The sequence below is a fragment of the Perissodus microlepis genome, chromosome 20 (assembly GCF_051167445.1).
Source record: "Perissodus microlepis isolate ML-2025 ecotype Zambia chromosome 20, ASM5116744v1, whole genome shotgun sequence".
Lineage (NCBI taxonomy): Eukaryota > Metazoa > Chordata > Actinopteri > Cichliformes > Cichlidae > Perissodus > Perissodus microlepis.
In genome coordinates this window covers 31,425,070-31,445,614 of record NC_140480.1, presented here as the reverse complement: position 1 = coordinate 31,445,614, position 20,545 = coordinate 31,425,070, and the positions used below count along the sequence as shown (strand labels likewise).

The window sequence follows — 20,545 nt, the reverse complement described above, 5'->3', positions numbered from 1 at the left end:
TCTTGCCAACTTTAAAAATTTCCTTACTTTTAGGCCTTGAAAATGTAATAAGTGATTTATTCAGCTTTTTTGGTCTCAACTGTGCCAAACATGCTGCGTAGCAGGTTATGTTCCAGATTAGAAATCCACAGATATTAAATCGTCACGTACTGACTGATTAGATCATTGGAAAAAGCATCTCCATTCCTGGAAGATCCCTCAGGCCTCTGTGTGTGGACAGCAGGAGGGTGTAAAGTTTTCCGGTGGGAAAATATGGTTAGGAGTAAGGTGGAAATCATAGACATTAATGTCTAATAAGGGAAATGTGCTGGACAATAGACGCTAGTAGACAATTGTGTCTATTTTCTACCACTTTCCCATGATTATCAGTAAGAAATATATAGTCTTCGAGGAAACTTTATTTTTTCCTGTTGGTTCCAAATATTTTGTTTGTTCTCTAAGCACAAATACATGACACTAAAACAGAGCACTTGTTTGTACTTGCTAAACTTACATCCAGTTTGCATGTAGACAAATTTTTAATTTTGTTATTTATTCTTTACTTACTCTCAAACTATTAAACACCACCGAGGATTCAGATGAGAGAATAAAGTAGTGCTACATTTACATCTAGTCTACATCTAGTAGATCTTCAGAGAGTACTTCAAGTAATCTTGGTAACCTTGCAGTAGCTTGGTTTCAAGCTTCACCGTGATCCCATCTTGCAGGTCAGTTCCTCTCACACTCAAAGCTCCTTCTTCCATCACACTTGGGGCTTGTTACCCGATTTTGGGTGGGGGTGGTTATATTGTTAATGGACTGGTTCATATATAGCGCCTTTTTACTCTTCTGGAGCACTCAAAGCTCTTTATGCAACATGCCACATTCACCCATTCACACTCAGTCACACTTGCACTTTTTTAAGTGCTCACTAACTGTTCTTCTAAAAAATGTAGCTTGATCTCTGATCCTTTAAAGAAAGTTCAATTCACCTTCATTATTAGCTTCAAGGGTCTCTTTCCTTCCTATAATTTTATTCTGGCCTTTTAAAGTTCTGTCTCGCTTTCTCATTGTCTTCCATTAGATTTGCCTGAGTTTAAAAAGGAGGCCTTGTGGGTTTTGGTGTTGCCCGTATTTCTGTTTCTCGTTTGTAAAAAGAAGACAGACATCTCTGATCGTAAGTTACCTTCCAACCTTATCTGTGTGATTAAGATTACAGTATCTCACAAAAGTGAGTACACCCCATACATTTTTGTAAATATTTTATTATACCTTTTCATGGGACAACATTGAAGAAATGACACTTTGATACAATGTTAAGTAGTCAGTGTAGAGCTTGTGTAACAGTGTAAATTTGATGTCACCTTAAAATACCTCAACATACAGCCATTAATGTCTAAACTGCTGGCAACAAAAGTGAGTACACCCCCAAGTGAAAATGCTACTAGTTGGACCATCAGACTGGATGCTAGGTATTGAAGATTCCATAGGTCCCACTTCCTCTTCATTTAACCCCTTCTGCTGGGGTTACTTGATGGTAGCACTCCAACAGCGCCCTGTTCTCTTCTATTGGCGACTTGTGCCATCTTGTTCCAGTAGCCCACTTCTTATCGGTGTGTCCCAATTCCTCAATACCTGACCTGGACCTTGTTAATCTGGGCAACGTCTGAGTTGGAATGGCTTCAGTTTTCTGTCTCTTGCTCATATCCAAGACTTGGTTAGCATGGGGGGTCTAGCATGTTTTTCTGCCAATCTCTGGTTCAACCTAGTTCAAATTTCTCTGTTGGTGCTTTATTTTACAGTATTAATGCTGAAAATATGATATTTCAAGTTTCATGATAGACCCAAATACAATATTGCATTTTATATTTGATTTCAGTTAAATTTTAATGGTGTTTTAAAACTTTGAAATCCTTAAACTTACTACTATGCAGTTTATTATGTTGCCAGAGTCGCTGAAGACCAGTGTTGGGCAAGTTACTTTGAAAAAGTAATTAATTATAGTTACTAGTTACTTCTTCAAAAAAGTAACTGAGTTAGTAACTGAGTTACAATATTCTAAAAGTAATTAATTACTTGAAAAGTAACTATTGCGTTACTTTAAAAAAATGTTTAACCCTCTGGGGTCCAGGGTATAATTTGCCATTTTTAACTACTTTTGATTTTCCCTCCAATTTCACCTTTAAAAATTATTTATTTGCCTTGTTTGGTATCTTCCTTTTCAGCGCAACCTTGCGTGTCTGAATATACAGTTATGTTTTCATTTTGACATACTGTATTAACACAATTGATCTAAAATCAGACAAAAAAACATAAAATCAGAGTAGAAAAAGTTATATTTTTTACTGTAACAACCACAAACATGTTTATTGAATCATATTTCATAACTTTAAATGCAAATACAAATTGTCGATTTTAAAATCATATGCACAAGTTTTGCAAACAACAAAGTTATTTGCATCCATTTACCTTTTACCCTTTTTTTTAAATAACCATTTCAAACTATTTACAGAACAATCAGATGTTCTGCATTCAATAAGATGCCACACAAATTATTTGTGCCACTCCAAAAACATAATTTCTGTCCACTATAAAGGAGAACATCACAGCCTGATACCTACAGGTCTGACAGCAGCAGGTGTATCACTCCTGTTTCTACCTGGAGACAGCAGTCGCCTCATTGTTTTGACACACAACACAAAACTATCCACAACACTACACACTAACTACACAAGACAACACATTAACTACACACTCCAAACACGTTAAACGTCACAAATCTCTCACATCTCAAAACTTGCTCTCTCTCTTTTTCTGCTCTTTCTCTCTCTCTCTCTCTCTCACTCCTAAAACTTCGCAGGTTTTTTTTTTTTTTGGGGGGGAGGGTTTGCTCATAAGCAGAGAGTTCTTGCTAGCGCTGTCCTTAGACAGTAAACGTGACTAAACTATTCAGGAAAAAATGCCGCCTATATATTGTTTATCATGACTCTGGTTTTACGTGGCCTATCAACACAATTTAAAACTGGTATATATCACCTTGTTGCTTTGTCTTTAAGTGGTCATGTGATTGGCTTACCACGACTACTTTATTCTTCCTCAGTCATGCGATTGTTTTGACCCCTTAGCTCCAGGTGTCGTGCTAGAAAGTGACTGTGATTACTAAGGGTGCAACAATACTCGTATCGATATTGAACAGTTCAATACAGTGCTTTCGGTTCAGTACCCATATGTATCGAGCAATACACAATTTTTTATTTATTTTATCAACTTTTCTTCTGACGATGCTGTCTGTGTTGAGCGCTCAGTGGATCTGCGTTCGACTACTCCGCCTAGGCTGCACTGTCGAGTGCAGATCCACTGAGCGCAGCACAAGCTAGCAAGACAGAAGTTAAGCTCGTTGCAACATGGCAACTGCCTCAACGCTACCCGAAATGGAACCTCCCCCACCCTCATTCAGATCTGGCGTTTGGAACTATCTTGGTTTTCATGTGAAGCATGACCCTGATGGTAAGCGGGTCATGGACAAAAGTAAAACAGTATGTTGGATGGGCCACGCAATGCTCAATTGGTGGGAACTAGTGCGTTAGCGCAGTTAGCTCGTTAACGTGTTGACACCGTCCAGCCCCACGCACGGAGCGAGGTAACTTGTTAACGGAGATTTTCCGCGTTATGGCGTTAACGTCATTTTAACAAGATTAACGCTGACAGCACTAGTGGGAACACAACGAATATGACTGCACATTTACTCCGACATCATGCTAGTGCGAAGACAAGTGGAAGCAGACAAAAACAACAAGCACGCATGCTACAAACTTTACCCGAGTCATTTAGACAGCTGTTAGCACATGATTCTCTTTATGGGGACCTGATATGTTTAATATGCTGCTGAGAATATAGCCCAGAAGAAGCGTATAGTATAGCTTTTATTTTGGAAAGAGCCATTTCTCTGTAATAAACTCTCTTTCCCAAAGATGAGTGATTTCTTGATCAGATAGATTTATTTATTTATTTTTATTATTTTGTTGTTTCAGCAACATTAAATTTAAAAACTGTACTTTTGAATTAAAATATATATTTATAATTTTAATAGATGACAAAATTAAAAGGCATGAACATTTTTTGTATCGAAAAAATATTGAACCGTGACACCAAAGTATCGAACCGAACCAAACCGTGAATTTTGTGTATCGTTGCACCCCTAGTGATTACCGTCCGCGGGAGCGTGCACAGCTGCTTAAAGCTGTAGTGTCCAGATTACTGCTGAAGACAAACAAATTGCTGTTCATCAATACTTTGAAACATAAGAGTTCAGTTTGAAAGCATACAATACAATATTTGTGAGTACTGTTGTATCACCACCAGGTGGTGCTTTTAGGTTAACTGAGGATTTTGTACATTACAAGAAAAAAAAAGAAACTCACTGGCACATTCAAATCTTTATATTTTTTTTCATTAAAGGAAAGAAAAAGGATGAGTTTGAAGTCACAATCCATAGTATGAGTTTTTGTCTCTCTGGTTGCAAAGTCAACCTATATGGTATAAAATCCATATTCAGATGTGGACAGTATCATTTGTGTTGTTGTATATGTATGAGTGAAGAGTAAATTTGATCCAGGTCCCTGCTGGCTGGATCAAGGCTCTGATAGATCGGATCGTCTGGTGTCGGGACTGGAGAACAATTCTCATAAAGTGTAACCTAGGGGAAAAATATACAGATTTGATAAAACTGTGACACATTAAAACAGAAACTGATGACATGCCTTAGCTTTAAGTAATTGAGGAAAATTGCAGAATTCACCACCATCCTCCCAGACATTTTCACCAGCACGATGCATCCGGACCTCACCACCATCATCTGCATGTTGGTAAAATACTTAGCTAACTAGACATAGAGAGTTAGACTCCATCCCCGATTTTTTCCATGTCACTCTGCACCACTGCTCCTCGAAACCGAGCCCACTGCCTTACTTCCTGTAGAAACCAAACAGCCAGCCCATAAATGCACGGCACAACAAAGACAAGCCACCTCGACAGGACAAGACTCAGCTGTACATCTGCATCTAAAGACAAACGGTCTGATTTTCAAGGATGACAATGTTCACATTTTGGTCCAAGAAGACAGATGGTTTGAAAGAGCAGTGAAAGAGACCATTTATGTCCATCATCACTGATCACAGATGAACCATTATTAAACAGAGGGGGTGGCTTACGACATCAATTGTCAGTCTTGAGATCCCTTCCCAGGCACCTCAACCTCTACTCACATCTCGCATCACCTCAATAAATCCCATGATAAGCTGAGGCAACATCACACAGTGGTTTCACCCCAAACCTCTGGTGGTATTGACCCATGCTTTTTTCACACAGGCAAAAAACACCCTACATGGTGACATCCGATCTGCTGCAAAGATCATTGGCTTCTCACTACCCACAAAGGATGACATTACCACATCCCACTCCCTCAGTAGAGCCAGGAACATCATAAAGAATCCCTCACACACTAGCCATAATCAGTCCTAGCTGCTGGCATCAGGCAGGCACAACAGGACTGCTAAAAAATCCGCATCCAGACTCAGAGATACTTTATTCTCAGTTCCAAAATCATAAACTCTTGTATGCAGTAACAGTCACTGAGTCACAGAGACAATACAATCAATCTTGATTTAAAAAGAAATGTGATTTGTGATTCCTTTCATCTATAACATATTGCCGCTGTTGTAGTTTGCAAAGAAGACCCGGATTTGTCTGTAACAAGTAGTGAAACCTGAAATATGTGTGATGCACACTGGAAACTGAGATCTTCACATTCAAAGCACAAGTTTCACCTTACAGCTACTCCCAGCATGTTTCAAAAGGCACATCAGCAAACAAACAAAAAGAAAAATGAAATTGTATTAAAAGATTCATAATTGTTAACACAACACAAAGCTATCTGATACACCATTAATTTAAAAAAATCTGATTACTGCAACTTTAATTAAAGGTGAAGTAGGGATTTGATACCAAATCAGAAATAAAGCTCTTCTAAAAACAAAAGAAGAAGAAGAAGAAATGAAGATGGCTCGCCTCAGTCTGGTTGTGGTCGGGGTTTCTCCGTCTGTTCAGACCTATAGAAAAAACATCAGTTAAATATAACTTCACAGTCATGAGGACAGTAGAAAGAGCATCACTTCCTTTGAGGTGACAGTGCTGACCACTGCACTACTGGGCCACCTGACTATTTGAAGGAGTTACAGTATCTCACAAAAGTGAGTACAGCCCATACATTTTTGTAAATATTTTGTTATATCTTTTCATGGGACAACACTGAAGATATGACACTTTGATACAATGTAAAGTAGTCAGTCTACAGCTTGTATAACAGTGTAAATTTGAATTGTGCCCAAATAGCCCTTTTCCTTCCCTGATGTCATGTGACTCATTAGCGTTACAAGGTCTCAGGTTTAAATGGGGAACAGGTGTGTTGAATTTGGTGTTATTGCTCTCACACATTCTGATATCATCATGGCAAAGTATTCTCTAAGGATCTGAGGCTACTCTACATAAAGATGGCCTAGGCCAGCGGTCCCTGACCTTTTTTGATAAATACAACAAAATAAAATGATACGACCAAGATAATAACTGTGGTACTTTGTAAATATATATAATAAACACAAATTCACTGTGTAATTGTGTAACTTTATTAGCAGCGTCCTCTTGAAATGCACCAACAACTTAGTTATAGTTATAGTTGATTTATTTATATAGCACATTTAATTACAACAGGAGCGTTGACCAAAGTGCTGTACAAGAATACATTAATAAATAATAAAATAACTTAGAGTATTGATGGCAAAACACCAAATATGAATTAACAAATAACTCTCATGCTGTATTAAAGGCCAGTAAATAAAAATGCGTTTTAAGATAAGATTTAAAAAGATTGACAGTATGAGCCTGTCTGATGTGTAGGGGTAAATTATTCCACAGCTTAGGCGCTACGACTGCAAATGCTCGATCGCCTCTATGAACCAGCCTCGACCTTGGTAAAAGTAAAAGATCACTTGATCTAAGAGATCTAAGGGAGGTATAAGTTTGCAGGAGTTCAGATAAATACCCGGGAGCCTGTCCATTCAGGGCTTTGTAAGTCAACAATGAAATTTTAAAATTAACTCTGAAGTGGACAGGGAGCCAATGAAGAGAGGCAAGCACCGGGGAAATGTGTTCACATCTTTTAGTACGTGTCAGAAGATGAGCTGCAGCATTCTTGTCTAACTGCAGCCTTGCCAGGCAGGTCTGGCTAACTCCAGCATATAAGGAGTTACAATAGTCCAGCTGGGATATAATAAAAGCATGAATCGCCCGTTCAAATTTTTTAAATGATAAAAATGATCTCACCTTAGATAAAAGCCTCAGTTTGAAGAAAGACCGCTGTACGATTGAGCTAATCTGTTTTTCAAAGGTGAAATTGCTGTCAAATATAACCCCTAAATTTTTGGCATGCGATTTGACAGAAGGCTCAAGACTGTGCAGGTTAAAATTAGAGGTGCAGGGATTGCCGCTTGGTCCAAAAAGTATCACTTCGGTTTTGTTCTCATTGAAGTTAAGGAAGTTAGAGGCCATCCACATTGAGAGTAGCATCCTCCTCTCTGCCCCTTAAAGCAATCTGGTTACTATGGTAACACATAAATATTTCTTTCAAAATTAGACACACAACTACAACACGGGAAAAGACCCAGGGAAACCGAGTTAACAGTAAAAGCCCTGAAAAACATAAATTTCATACCCTAGCCTCAACTTTTGCGGCCCAGTACCGGTCCATGCTATATGTCCAATGCTATAAAAATATACCCAACACCCTAAAACTGAGCTGCAGCACAGAGGCCAAGACCATACAGCCGTTTAACAGGACAGGTTCCACTCGGAACAAACCTCGCCATGGTCGAATATGGTCTGATGAGACCAAGATAAACCTATTTGGTTCAGATGGTGTATAGGATGTGTGGTGGTAACCAGGTGAGGAGTACAAAGCCAGATGTGTCTTGCTTCCAGTCAAGCATGGTGGTGGGATGTCATTGCTGCATGAGTGCTGCTGACATTGGGGAGCTACAGTTAATTGAGGGAACCATGAATGCCAGTATGTACTCTGACATACTGAAGCAGAGCACAATCCCTCTCCCTTCAGAAACTGGGCCACAGGACAGTATTCCAACATGATAACGACCCCAAACACACCTTCAAAAAGACCAGTGCTTTGCTTAATAAACCGAGGGTAAAGGTACTTGACTGGCCAAGCATGTCTCCAGACTATTGAGCACCTGTGGGGCATCCTCAAATGGAAGGTGGAGGAGCGCAAGGTCTCTAACATCCACCTGCCCCATGATGTCATCATGGAGGAGTGGAAGAGCTCTAGTGAACTCCATACCCAACAGAGTTAAGACAGTGTTGGCAAATAGTGGCGGCCACACAAAATATTGAAACGTTGGGCACAGTTTGGACATTTTCCCTTAGGGCTGTACTCACTTTTGTTGCCAGCAGTTTAGAAATTAATGGCTGTATGTTGAGGTATTTTAAGGTGATATCAAATTTACACTGTTACACAAGCTCTACACTGACTACTTAACATTGTATCAAAGTGCCATGTCTTCAATGTTGTCCCATGAAAAGGTATAATAAAATATTTACAAAAATGTATGGGGTGTACTCACTTTTGTGAGATACTGTATTCTTAATCACACAGATAAGGTTGGAACGTAACTTACGATCAGAGATGTCTGTCTTCTTTTTACAAACGAGAAACAGAAATACGGGCAACACCAAAACCCACAAGGCCTCCTTTTTAAACTCAGGCAAATCTAATGGAAGACAATGAGAAAGCGAGACAGAACTTTAAAAGGCCAGAATAACATTATAGGAAGGAAAGAGACCCTTGAAGCTCAGACTACCATGTAGAATAATGAAGGTGAATTAAACTTTCTTTAAAGGATCAGAGAAATCAAGCTACATTTTTTAGACAAAACTCACCTGTGACGACAATATGAAAATTACAGCACGACTCCAGATTCCCCGATTTGTTCAAAGTGCAGTTGTACATGCCTGAGTCTGAGTTTTTCAGCTGTGTGATGCTCAGATACAGAAAATCTTCATTGTGAATGCTGTATCTCTCCCTCTGAGCCATGTCATTAGTTGTTTGAAAGAGAATAATTGTGTCACCATTTTTCTTGCAGAACAGTTTCTTTTGTCCAGGAGAAGAACATTTGCATCTGATTGTGATGGACCCTCCTTCTGTTGCCGTAAGAATGGGAAAACCAGTGTTTCCATCCTGCAGCGCTGTTGAAAAATCATTAGTTAAGATTTTCCTACAGGTTAAAGCAGCGCAAAGCTAATTCCTTCTTCATATTTACAGGTTTACAATTTGATTTGATTATTCAGATTCAGAAATTTATACAACATTATCTTCTTCTAATAAATGTATAAGACTTGTAAAAAAAAAAAATACCAGCTAAAAACTCTGAAGGTTCTCAGTCATCTAGGTCATCGTAGTCTAAGGAGCTTGGAAAGAAAAGCGTCTGGACTTATTCTCTCATCCGAGAAGCTTTTTCAGTTCTAGGATTAAATGGTGGAGGGTCCCAGATTTAAGCCCTATGGGAGTGTCCCCCCAACAGGGATAATGGACCCCCTTATGATCCTCTAATTAGTCACACAAGCCAAGGTGTGAAAAGAGGTGTAGGTCACAATCAGCCAAGGTTTCGGGTGAACGCATTGTGAAACCTAGCCGTACCCTATCATGTGAGTGGGCGTTAGGTGTCTGGGAAGGGATCTCAAAACTGGATTATAGATGGCAAACACTTGGTGTTGTAAACCACCGCCTATGTTCAAAAACGGTCGTTCACAGTGGAAATAGATAGCCCCAGTGGACATAAATGGAGTCACCACTCCCACCACCCTCTGGAACACAAACTTGGAGTAATCAAGACCCTACAACACTATCCAGGAAATGTTCCCTCTGAACCTGATGGGAAAAAGAAGGAACACACACATGTGAAGGAGGCTCTTAAAACATGTGGTTATCCTAATTGGGCCTTCATCAAGTCAACAAAGAGACTGAAAAAAAGATCAAACAACTGGGGAGGGGAGGATCAGAAAGAGAAACGCAATATTATTATCCTGTATGTAGCAGGTTTATCAGAAAAACTCAGGAGAGTCTTCTACAAACACTACATCCCAGTGTACTTCAGACCCAGCAACAGACTCAGACAAAAACTGGTTCATCCCAAGAACAGAACTCCTAAACACAAACTTAACAACGTAGTATATGCTGTACAGTGTAGCCAGTATTGAGGAGTAACTGTAACGGAATACAGTTACTCATATGTATTCCGTTACAGTTACCGTTCAAAAAGGTGGTATTCAGAATACAGATACTTTGTAGAAATAAAAGGATTACACAGTGGTCTTTTCCTGTTTCATATGTTAGGCTATGCTCTCTCTATTTCTGGTAATTCCACAGTAGTGGGAACCCCCCCAAAAACACACATTAAGAGGCTCTAATGCCTGTGTCTCAATCTTGCGGCCCATGTCACCCCTAGTTGCGGCCCACATGATGAAGTGAAGAAATATTTTAAAAAATTATTATTCAAAAATTTATTTAACATGAAGGCAATAGGCAGAGTGTTTGTAGAGGCATAGCCCTAAGGAATGTAGCTTCATGGGCAACGTAGCCCATGCTGCACGGAGAATGGCGGGAAGGAGAAGGTCACTCCTTTGAGGACACCTATGTTCATATTTTGGACAGAGAAGACAGATGGTTTGAAAGATGTCATCTATGAACGACCATCTTTGAACAGAGGCGGTGGTTTACAACACCAACTGTCTTCCATCTATAATCCAGTTTTGAGATCCTTTCCAAGACGCCTTAATGCCCACTCACATCCTGGGCGTTTGACCTCAGGAAATCACATGATAGGGTATGGCTAGTTCTCACAGCGAATTCACCCGAAACCTTGGCTGATTGTGATCTACACCCGTTTTCACACCTTGGCTTGTGTGATTAGGTAGAGGATCATTAGGTGGTCTATTTTCCCTCTTGGGGGGACACTCGCATAGGTTTTAAATCTGGGACTCTCCACCATTTGACCTTGGAACTGAAGAAGCTTCTCGGATGAGAGGTGAAATATCTTAAAGCAACTTAAAGAAGTCCAGACCCTTTTCTTTCCAAGCTGTGCTAATAAAATAAAATAGCATGTTTTAGACCAGTGGTCCCCAACCCCCAGGCCAAGGACCGGTCTGTGAGTCGTTTGGCACCAGCTGGGGTGTGAAATTTATGGCTTTCGGGGGTTTTAACTCAGTTTCCCTGGCTCTTTTCCCGTATTGTAGTTGTGTGTCTGATTTTGAAAGAAATATTTACATGTTACCATTGCGACCAGATAGCATTAAGAGGCACAGAGAGGAGGATTTTACTCTCAATGTTGTCAATATCTTAAAGGCAGGTCAGTGAAAATATTGTCTGACATTAAAACGGTCTGTGGGCAAAAAAGGTTTGGGGACCGCTGTTTTAGAACATAAGGAAGCCTCTAAATTTAGTGAACTTGTCATTTGCAAAGGGGTTTTCCTAGCTGCAGTCTAATAAAAGCAAAATCCACCCACTCTTGTTTTGGTTGAGTGAGCTTCCTGTTTTATCTGTTTTAGTATCTCAGCTAGAGCTAGGCTAAAGCAACATGAATAAAACCTAAAAATGTGTTAAATCTTTAAAACAATATATTTTTTACGGCTTGGACAGTCTCGGTCGTTGTGTCCTTGGGCAAGACACTTCACCCGTTGCCTACTGGTGGTGGTCAGAGGGCCCGGTGGCACCAGTGTTCGGCAGCCTCGCCTCTGTCAGTGCGCCCCAGGGTGGCTGTGGCTACAATGTAGCTTGCCATCACCAGTGTGTGAATGTGTGTGAATGGGTGGATGACTGAACGTGTAAAGCGCTTTGGGGTCCTTAGGGACTAAGTAAAGTGCTATACAAATACAAGCCATTTACCATAGTTAGAAATATACTGTAGTATAATATATAATAAGCTCAAGTTATTTGTGTCCAGTTATTTACAAATCAATACCCATTATCGATTATCCTAGTGCTACACAATGTTTGTGTAGTCAAAGTAAACAGCTGTCATGTGAATATATCAGATTTTTACGGCACTACAAACTCCTTAAAGTACATTCAAAAAGACCAAAGGAAACAAAATGAATATATATACAAAATATATTATATCATGATTCAGCCCAGAAAGTGAGCTCCCTTGGCGGAGGTTTGCTCTCACAGTGCTTCGTGTGTGTCTGTTCTTATCCTAAGTATAAATTGCTATTGAACTGTGCTTTAAAAAGTGCTAGACACTTATTATATAAGTTATTATTATTATTGCTGTTACTGTTATTATTAGTAGTATTGTTATTATTATATTATTATTATATTATTGTTATTAAAATTCGAGCCTAAATTAAAATTGATAATTGATAATGTGCACAAACTTACTGGTCAACTCTAAATATGTTAGTATGTAAATAAAGAATAACATATTACAAAGATGTACTCACAGATGAAGACGAGGAAGATCAAAGTTTGGTATACAGTCATGTTGAGAATCTGGTTTCATCTGACGTCTCGTTTTTCGCTTGCGAACCAGGAACTCCTTACTTCGATTAGTAATGAAACTGTATTTTTCTTTGAAAGACAGCTTTTGTTTGATTTGTCAGCAAACCAGACTTCACATAATAATGAGCTATAACATGCTGAGAGAGCGAAAGATCATTCACCAAAATAACTCTGTAGAATTCATATGATAAGAAAAAGTCCAGTTTAATCCCTTAAGAAATGTCTTCATGTATTTCAGGAGCTGATGCATTGGTCAAATCTTAATCACCTCTGCAGAAAACAGAAGGCTCAACTTGTAGATTCATGAGAAGGCTACTTTAATGATTCGAGTCATTGTTATAGAAATAACTCCACAGGAAAAACATCATAGTGGTGTCATTTAATGTTTGAGACAATTTTAACTTTTCTAAGAACCATTTTCTTAAACTCCCTTCAATACTGTCACTTCCTTTTTTCAAACCTCTGTATGCAATTGTTCTTATATCTTATAAAGCGCTGATTAATTTTAAATACCTTCAAACTTTTACAAATATGATTAGGGGAAGTGAAAAAGTTCCTAGTAAGGCAAGAGTAAATAAACATGTTGTTGGTGAGTCATATTCCAAAAACAAACAAACCAAAAGTCACTTCTGAAGTTCTTTATTGTTAGTAAAAGGAAAGTTAATCACAAAATCACCACTGAAAATGATCAATAATAACATTAACTAAGCCTAAACCACATATAACAAGTTAAACGTTCTAAGTCAAAACAATTGCATTATAATGAACTTTAATGAGTTTCTTAGATCAGTGATTCCCAAAACGTAGGCCATGTCCCACAGGAGTATCATGAATGTAATGCTCGTGAAAGCGAGAGGTCATTTAAGGAAGTGTTTGCTCACAGGGGGTCGTTTGACGGTTGGGGTTTTCTCTGTACCACCTTAAAATATAAAGTGTTTTCAGGTGACTTGGGGCTTTATAAATGAATTTCAATTGAATTTATTAACAATAAATATACACTAAATAATCACGTTATTATGTCCACATTGCTAGGCTGGGCCCCATTTTACCTTAACTGCAATAATTTCAGTCCATATTGACGTGATAGCATCACACATTGCTGCAGATTTGTTGGCTTAACATCAACAATGCGACTCTGATTCCAAAACAAAAGTTGCTTTACTTCCTAATTAAGCTTCAAATTCGAAGTTACATTTTCCTTGCACCGCTCCATCAAAGCTTGCTTTGTAAAAACACATGCTACCAATGATGCCTGAAGCAGTAACTGCTTCGGCCCTCTGTTTGAATCGCATGACTGGTCCAAATTAATGGAACTGGTAAGCAACGCAAAATGCTTCGTAACAGCTCATCAGTGCTGGAGAAAGAAAAACTGCAGAAAAGATGTTGTTGCTCAATTACAGTCTTTGAATTCCCATACCATGTACATAACTACACCCTGTCCTAGTTATACAAGCACAGCTTACCATCGCATCGCATCCCCTGTTTCTCCAAGCACATCGTCTTCCAGCTACTAAGTTACATAAGTTTACAGAATCAATTGGCTAGTCAATCCATCTTTACAAAATTGTATTTACATCATTCACACAAACCTTAGTTACACTCAGCTCATGATTACTGAGACATTGTTTTGGTGTCTCCTGTTTCGCCACTGTCACTTAAACAAAGCTTTGAATGAATGAACCCACTTTCAAAACAACTGATGAAGTGGTTCAATACTGATTGATTGCTTTATTTGCACATCACTACTAGCAAATAAGAAAGAAGCAAAACAACCTCACAACTTCTCATCTAGTTTTGTCATGCATCATGGGGCTGAAGAATGACAACAGTTTTGGGTAGGAACAGACTGACAGGGGCTCAGAAAACAGAACAGCAGGAGAGGCAGACAATATACAGTGGCTTGCAAAAGTATTCGGCCCCCTTGAACTTTTCCACATTTTGCCACAGTACAGCCAGAAACATGAATCAATTTTATTGGAATTCCACGTGAAAGACCAACACAAAGTGGTGTACACGTGAGAAATGGAACGAAAATCATACATGATTCCAAACATTTTTTACAAATAAATAACTGAAAAGTTGGGTGTGCGTAATTATTCAGCCCCCTTTGGTCTGAGTGCAGTCAGTTGCCCATAGACATTGCCTGATGAGTGCTAATGACTAAATAGAGTGCACCTGTGTGTAATGTAATGTCAGTACAAATACAGCTGCTCTGTGATGGCCTCAGAGGTTGTCTAAGAGAAAGTTGGGAGTAACAACACCATGAAGTCCAAAGAACACACCAGACAGGTCAGAGATAAAGTTATTGAGAAATTTAAAGCAGGCTTAGGCTACAAAAAGATTTCCCAAGCCTTGAACATCCCACGGAGCACTGTTCAAGCCATCATTCAGAAATGGAAGGAGTCTGGCACAACTGTAAACCTACCAAGACAAGGCCGTCCACCTAAACTCACAGGCCGAACAAGGAGAGCGCTGATCAGAAATGCAGCCAAGAGGCCCACGGTGACTCTGGACGAGCTGCAGAGATCTACAGCTCAGGTGGGGGAATCTGTCCATAGGACAACTATTAGTCGTGCACTGCACAAAGTTGGCCTTTATGGAAGAGTGGCAAGAAGAAAGCCATTGTTAACAGAAAACCATAAGAAGTCCCGTTTGCAGTTTGCCACAAGCCATGGAAGAAGGTGCTCTGGTCAGATGAGACCAAAATGGAACTTTGTGGTCACAGAGCAAAACGCTATGTGTGGCGGAAAACTAACACTGCACCTCACTCTGAACACACCATCCCCACTGTCAAATATGGTGGTGGCAGCATCATGCTCTGGGGGTGCTTCTCTTCAGCAGGGACAGGGAAGCTGGTCAGAGTTGATGGGAAGATGGATGGAGCCAATTACTTGGAATCTTGGAAGAAAACCTTTTGGAGTCTGCAAAAGACTTGAGACTGGGGCAGAGGTTCATCTTCCAGCAGGACGATGAACCTCACATGTACACCACTTTGTGTTGGTCTTTCACGTGGAATTCCAATAAAAATGATTCATGTTTGTGGCTGTAATGTGACAAAATGTGGAAAAGTTCAAGGGGGCGAATACTTTTGCAAGCCACTGTATGTACAGGAGCAGATTAGGGCAGAGTGTACACACCCGAGAGCACAGCTGAACAGCATCAGACTAACTAGACAGGGGAAGCACAACTGAATCTAACACAGGAACCAGAAATAAACAGACATGGAGACATGAGTTACTGGGGGCACAAAAGGACAGAACACAGAGAGATGATAAAGGGATAAACACAGGGACCAGGAGATAGAGTGACCAGACAGACACAGGGGTATGACCGGGGAGACAGAAGGAATGACAAAACACAGAGACAAGACTGACTTCCACAAGGTCGCTGATGACAAGACAAGAGACGAGATTGGGACAGACTGGGCTGGAAAAGGGAACTAACATAATTAAACAAGAACCAAGAACTAGAAATATCTCTAGAAGTAGAAGAAGTATCTCATAATATTTGCAAAGAAATAAATCATAAGAACAGAACAGGCTCAGTGATCCATCACCGTTGGCTTGTGTGTCAACATTAAACAACTCATTAAAAGTCAGGGTCCATCTGCAGACAGGATCGTGTGTGTTATTGTGCCTCCATGAGTGTGGAAAAGGTTCCGTCCTTGTCCTTGAGGTTGCACCAAGAGTAAGGTAAGTTCAGCCTTCACATTTGGAGGTTGGAGAAGTGTCCTCATAAAGAACCATCTGAGGGGAAAATAAATAAGTTAGCAGAGTTTCACTTCAAGTTGTTTTGTTCATATTTTTGATCTATCTATATCTATATATAGTTTTATATTGTATATATATATATATTGATTCTTTTTTCTGTGAAAGCTTTCAAAGTTTATGTAGGTTATGTGGGTATTGGTGAGAGTCCATATCATAGCTGGTATGCTCTTTGCAGGGCCGATATTTAAACTGCCACAGATTTAAGTAGAAATATTTGATTTACAAAACCAGTGGTTCTTCATCATTGTCATTTTTATGTTTTTTTTTTTATTTAGTTTGCATTTCTATTTGAAATTCAATTTAGTTTTAATTTCCAGGGTGACTCAGTTCAAGTGTGAATAAAAATTTGTTTTAGTTATACGTAACTGTGGTTGCCAGTGACAACACTGTATACAGATATTCTAAAACATTATATTATAAAACAACTTCAGAAGAGCATTCAGCTTTTTAACAGGTTAATTCTTTTATTCAACAGAAAATCACTGACTGTGTCTGTCTGTGCATTGTACTGGGGGTTTCACTGAGTTTTGCTCTTTTTTGTACTCAAAAGGCTTAACAAAAGCACAGACTCTAAACCAAAACAAACACCAACATCATGAACAATAAAACCAAAAGACTGCAATCACAGAACTGAACAATTATGAGGTGTAAAAATTCTGATATTACTGTTTTTAACATTACGTAAAGATATTTGATTGACTGTTAATATAATTGCAGATTAGTGAAATTTTCAGTGAAAAGAAAACTTTAAATAGAAACAAATGAATGATTGCTCTTGGACTGAAATAATTTTCTCATGAACATTAACCACAAAGATGACCATGAAGTTAATCACTGCCCTTAAAACACGGCTCTGAATTGGTAGCATAATGATTATTTAACTTTATAGTGTTTGTGTTTTTGAATGTAAAATCCTTGACTGCAGTTTTAGTGGATTGAGCAAACCGTGAAATCACTCCTTGTTTCCTTCTTTTTATTAAGTAGTACTTAATACTAAAGTACTTAAACTTACAGAGAGAATAAACAAAGATAAGTCACCTCAGTCTGGTTGTGGTCTGAGCTTCTCCTGTTTAAATCTGTAGAAAACACATTACCATTGTCAAATCAGTCATGGGACTATTGAACCACTGAACTACTGTCCCACCTTTTAATAAATTTAATTTGAATAAATTGCTCTTAAAGGCGCAGAAAGAATCGTTCGGACTCACCATTAGAATGAACTGCCATTTTTTTATAGATGAGCAGCAGAACAACAGGCAGAAGAAACACAGCCAATGCCACTATTATAACCACAGGCAAGAGGATACCTGTAGGAAAGAAGATGCAATTAAAGAAGCCAGAATAACCTCCACTATATGCACTGCAGAGTAGTTAGGAAAGGAACTCTGTTCATGTCCGTTGGCTGAGAGAAAATCTTATAAAATGTAGAATAATGAACCTGAACTTGCAGGTGATGTTTTAGGCTGTTTGGTGCTTTCACTGAAGGCTGATAAAGGTAAGGTGCTTCCTGAAGTAAAACTCCATGTTAGTGGTCGTGGTGATGAAGGGAGATGTGCTGACGATGAAATAGGTTTCACATGGGATTTAGTCTTGAAAGTTGAAGCTGAGAACAAAGAAACAATCAGAACAACACTTACTGCTCAAAGCAGCGTGTAACCAAAGAAAGTTCACTAATATTCTAACAACACAGTTGTTCTCAATCTACGATAAACTAAATACACTTATAATCCTCAGAGACATGAAGGTTTTCATGACTTTCTGTAGAAACTCACCTTCTGTGACAACAACTTCAAAATCCCAGTTTAAAGATAAGTGATCTGAAGGTGTTCTGTCCAAAGAGCACCTGTACCGCCCTGAGTCAGACTTTTCCAGCTCAGTGATGCTCACATAGACAACTGTATGAATGAGAAAAAATCCTTCTATATATTGAATGCTATATCTGCCACTCTGGGCTGAATCATCTGTTGTTTCAATGAGAATATTTCCTTTTTCACATTTTTCTTTACAGAAGAGCTTCCTGCTTCCAGACAGAGTAAATGAGCATCCAACTGTGATGGTTCCTCCTTCCATTCCAGTGCGGATGGGAATGACTGCACCGACAACACCAGTGTTTCCATCCTGCAGAGCTGCTGAAAACACGAAAAATCATTATTAACTGTCTTCATGTAAGACAAGACTGCTTTATATTTAAAGATACACATGTTGCTTTGATTTTAAACAATTTAAAACATTCTAATCAATTCTGTTTACAGATACTCTACATAAAAACGTGAATCATGATCGCAAAGATCTAGATTGCTGAGAATTGTTTTAAAAAAAACGACACTAAAAGTCATACAACGATTTTTGATACATTAGTTCTGAATTTAAAATTTACCAGTAGCCCAAAGTAAAACTCCATACTGTGTTGCAGTTGTCTTAGAGAATTACTACAACTTACACATATGAAAAAGAACATTTTCACATGACCCTGTGTACTTCTGTGATTGAGTAGCTTGCTGAACCACCATAGCAGTGTTACCCTGAAGTCATTGCTTCTAACATAAAAAGTGTTTGTTTTTGGGGTTTTTGGGGCAGCAGCCTAAACAGAGAACCCAGACCTCCCTCTCCCCAGCCACCTCCTCCAGCTTGTCCGGGGGGACACTAAGGTGTTCCCAGGCCAGTCAGGAGATATAATTTCTCCAGCGTGTCCTTCGTCTGCCCCGTGGCCTCCTCCCAGTGGGACATGCTTGTAACACTTCACCCAGGAGGCACCAAGCAGGCATCCTTATCAGATGCCCACACCACCTCAACTGGCTCCTTTCGATGTGGAGGAGTAGCAGCTCCATTGAACTCCTCACCGTATCTCTAAGGAAGAGTCCAGCCACCATTTGGAGGAAGCCCACTTCTGCCACTTGTATCTGCGATCCTTGTATCTTTCTTTCAGTCACTACCCACAGCTCATGACCATAGGTGAGGGTTGGCACGTAGATCGAGCGGTAAGCTTCGCTTTTACACTCAGCTCTGTCTTCACCACAGTGGACTGATAGAGTGTCCGCATCACTGCAGCAACAGCACAAATCTGTCTGTTGATCTCCGGCTCCCTTCTCCCGTCACTTGTGACCAAGACCCCGAGGTACTTGAACTCCTCCACTTTGGGCATGAATTCGTTCCTGACCTGGAGTGGGCACTCCACCCTTTTCTTGCTGAGGACCATGGCCTCAGAGTTGGAGTGGCTGATTCTCATTCCTACTGCTTCACTCTTGGTTGCGAGTGCTAGTTAGAAATCTATCCTTCAAATTCTTATCATATTCTTAAGATTTTGATTCTTAAGATATCATGTTTTGTGTGAAGGCAGACAACAACAACAACAACTCAAGCTGATTTAATTTTGGTGAAAATCGGGTCAAGGTCAAGGTCACACCGTTTTGGGGGAGTCTTATTTTTAGGCTTCTGTTGTGATTTAGGTTTTGAGTGCTCAGATGAGTAGAAAAGCGCTATATAAGAACCAGTCCATTTACCATCAGCTCATCACAGCGGTTGATAGGGGGGATAAGGTAATAGCTAAAGCTGATGCTAAAGAGGATGATGAGACAGACAAAGGGTTATTTAACCTCACATTTCAGAATATACATTTTAGTAGCTGTACTTACATGTGTGCCTATCAATCTCAGGTTATGTTGGCTGATTAGTTTTGTCCTAATCATAAAGTGAAGCATCTGATCCACTGATGTCATTTCAGTTGCTGTGTAGAAGATGCTTAAAAAAGATTGTTCTAACTTATTCACAACAATAAAAGGAGACATTGAAGAGAAGCCTGGAGCCTGTGAAACTGCATCAGTATCAGACAAGCTGCCCACTGTTCATGTCTTTGAGCGTGAAATTAGATTTTTGATGTGTTGCTCAATAAGCACAGTTTACTGCAGCACTGCTGTTCCTCTTTAACGTTAGTCTAAAAAACAAACAAACATGTTTTTCGTCACCAGCTTTCCAAGGCATGTAAAACTATTTACAACACACTTTATGTAGAATGAAAGGTACACTCTGTGAGTGGGTGGGGATGTTTCAGGCTATTTGTTGATTATAGGTGAATAACCCACAGATCACCTATAAATAAATGAATAAAGCAACAGGAAACAAAGAGGTGGATGCACTTACTGAGGAAGATAAAGGCGATAAAAGTGTGGCAGACTTTCAT

At 39.4% G+C, this 20,545-nt stretch overlaps 1 protein-coding gene and 1 long non-coding RNA gene across 2 annotated transcripts; both read right to left on the bottom strand.

The window, feature by feature from the left end:
• Positions 1–6,037: 6,037 nt before the first annotated feature.
• Positions 6,038–9,131, bottom strand: LOC146364929 (uncharacterized). Its single transcript, XR_014798866.1, has 3 exons — positions 8,983–9,131; positions 8,721–8,813; positions 6,038–6,086 (listed from the first exon to the last, which is right to left on the bottom strand). It is a non-coding gene; the product is annotated as an uncharacterized LOC146364929 (long non-coding RNA).
• A 7,165-nt stretch (positions 9,132–16,296) lies between these two features.
• LOC146364928 (uncharacterized) lies at positions 16,297–20,545 on the bottom strand. The gene is made up of 6 exons (XM_084916407.1): positions 20,506–20,545; positions 18,141–18,497; positions 17,807–17,971; positions 17,577–17,675; positions 17,407–17,444; positions 16,297–16,344 (listed from the first exon to the last, which is right to left on the bottom strand). Exons 1-6 carry the CDS (start codon positions 20,543–20,545, stop codon positions 16,297–16,299), a joined length of 747 nt encoding a protein of 248 aa, XP_084772533.1.

Bases quoted from the DNA above. Each gene is read 5' to 3' on its own strand.
- LOC146364928 (XM_084916407.1), bottom strand. From the start codon at position 20,545: ATGAAAGTCTGCCACACTTTTATCGCCTTTATCTTCCTCA. The intron at 18,498-20,505 runs GTAAGTGCATCC...TCGTGTTTTCAG, and splicing joins TATCGCCTTTATCTTCCTCA to CAGCTCTGCAGGATGGAAAC. The intron at 17,445-17,576 runs GTGAGTCCGAAC...TGTTTTCTACAG, and splicing joins AATGGCAGTTCATTCTAATG to ATTTAAACAGGAGAAGCTCA.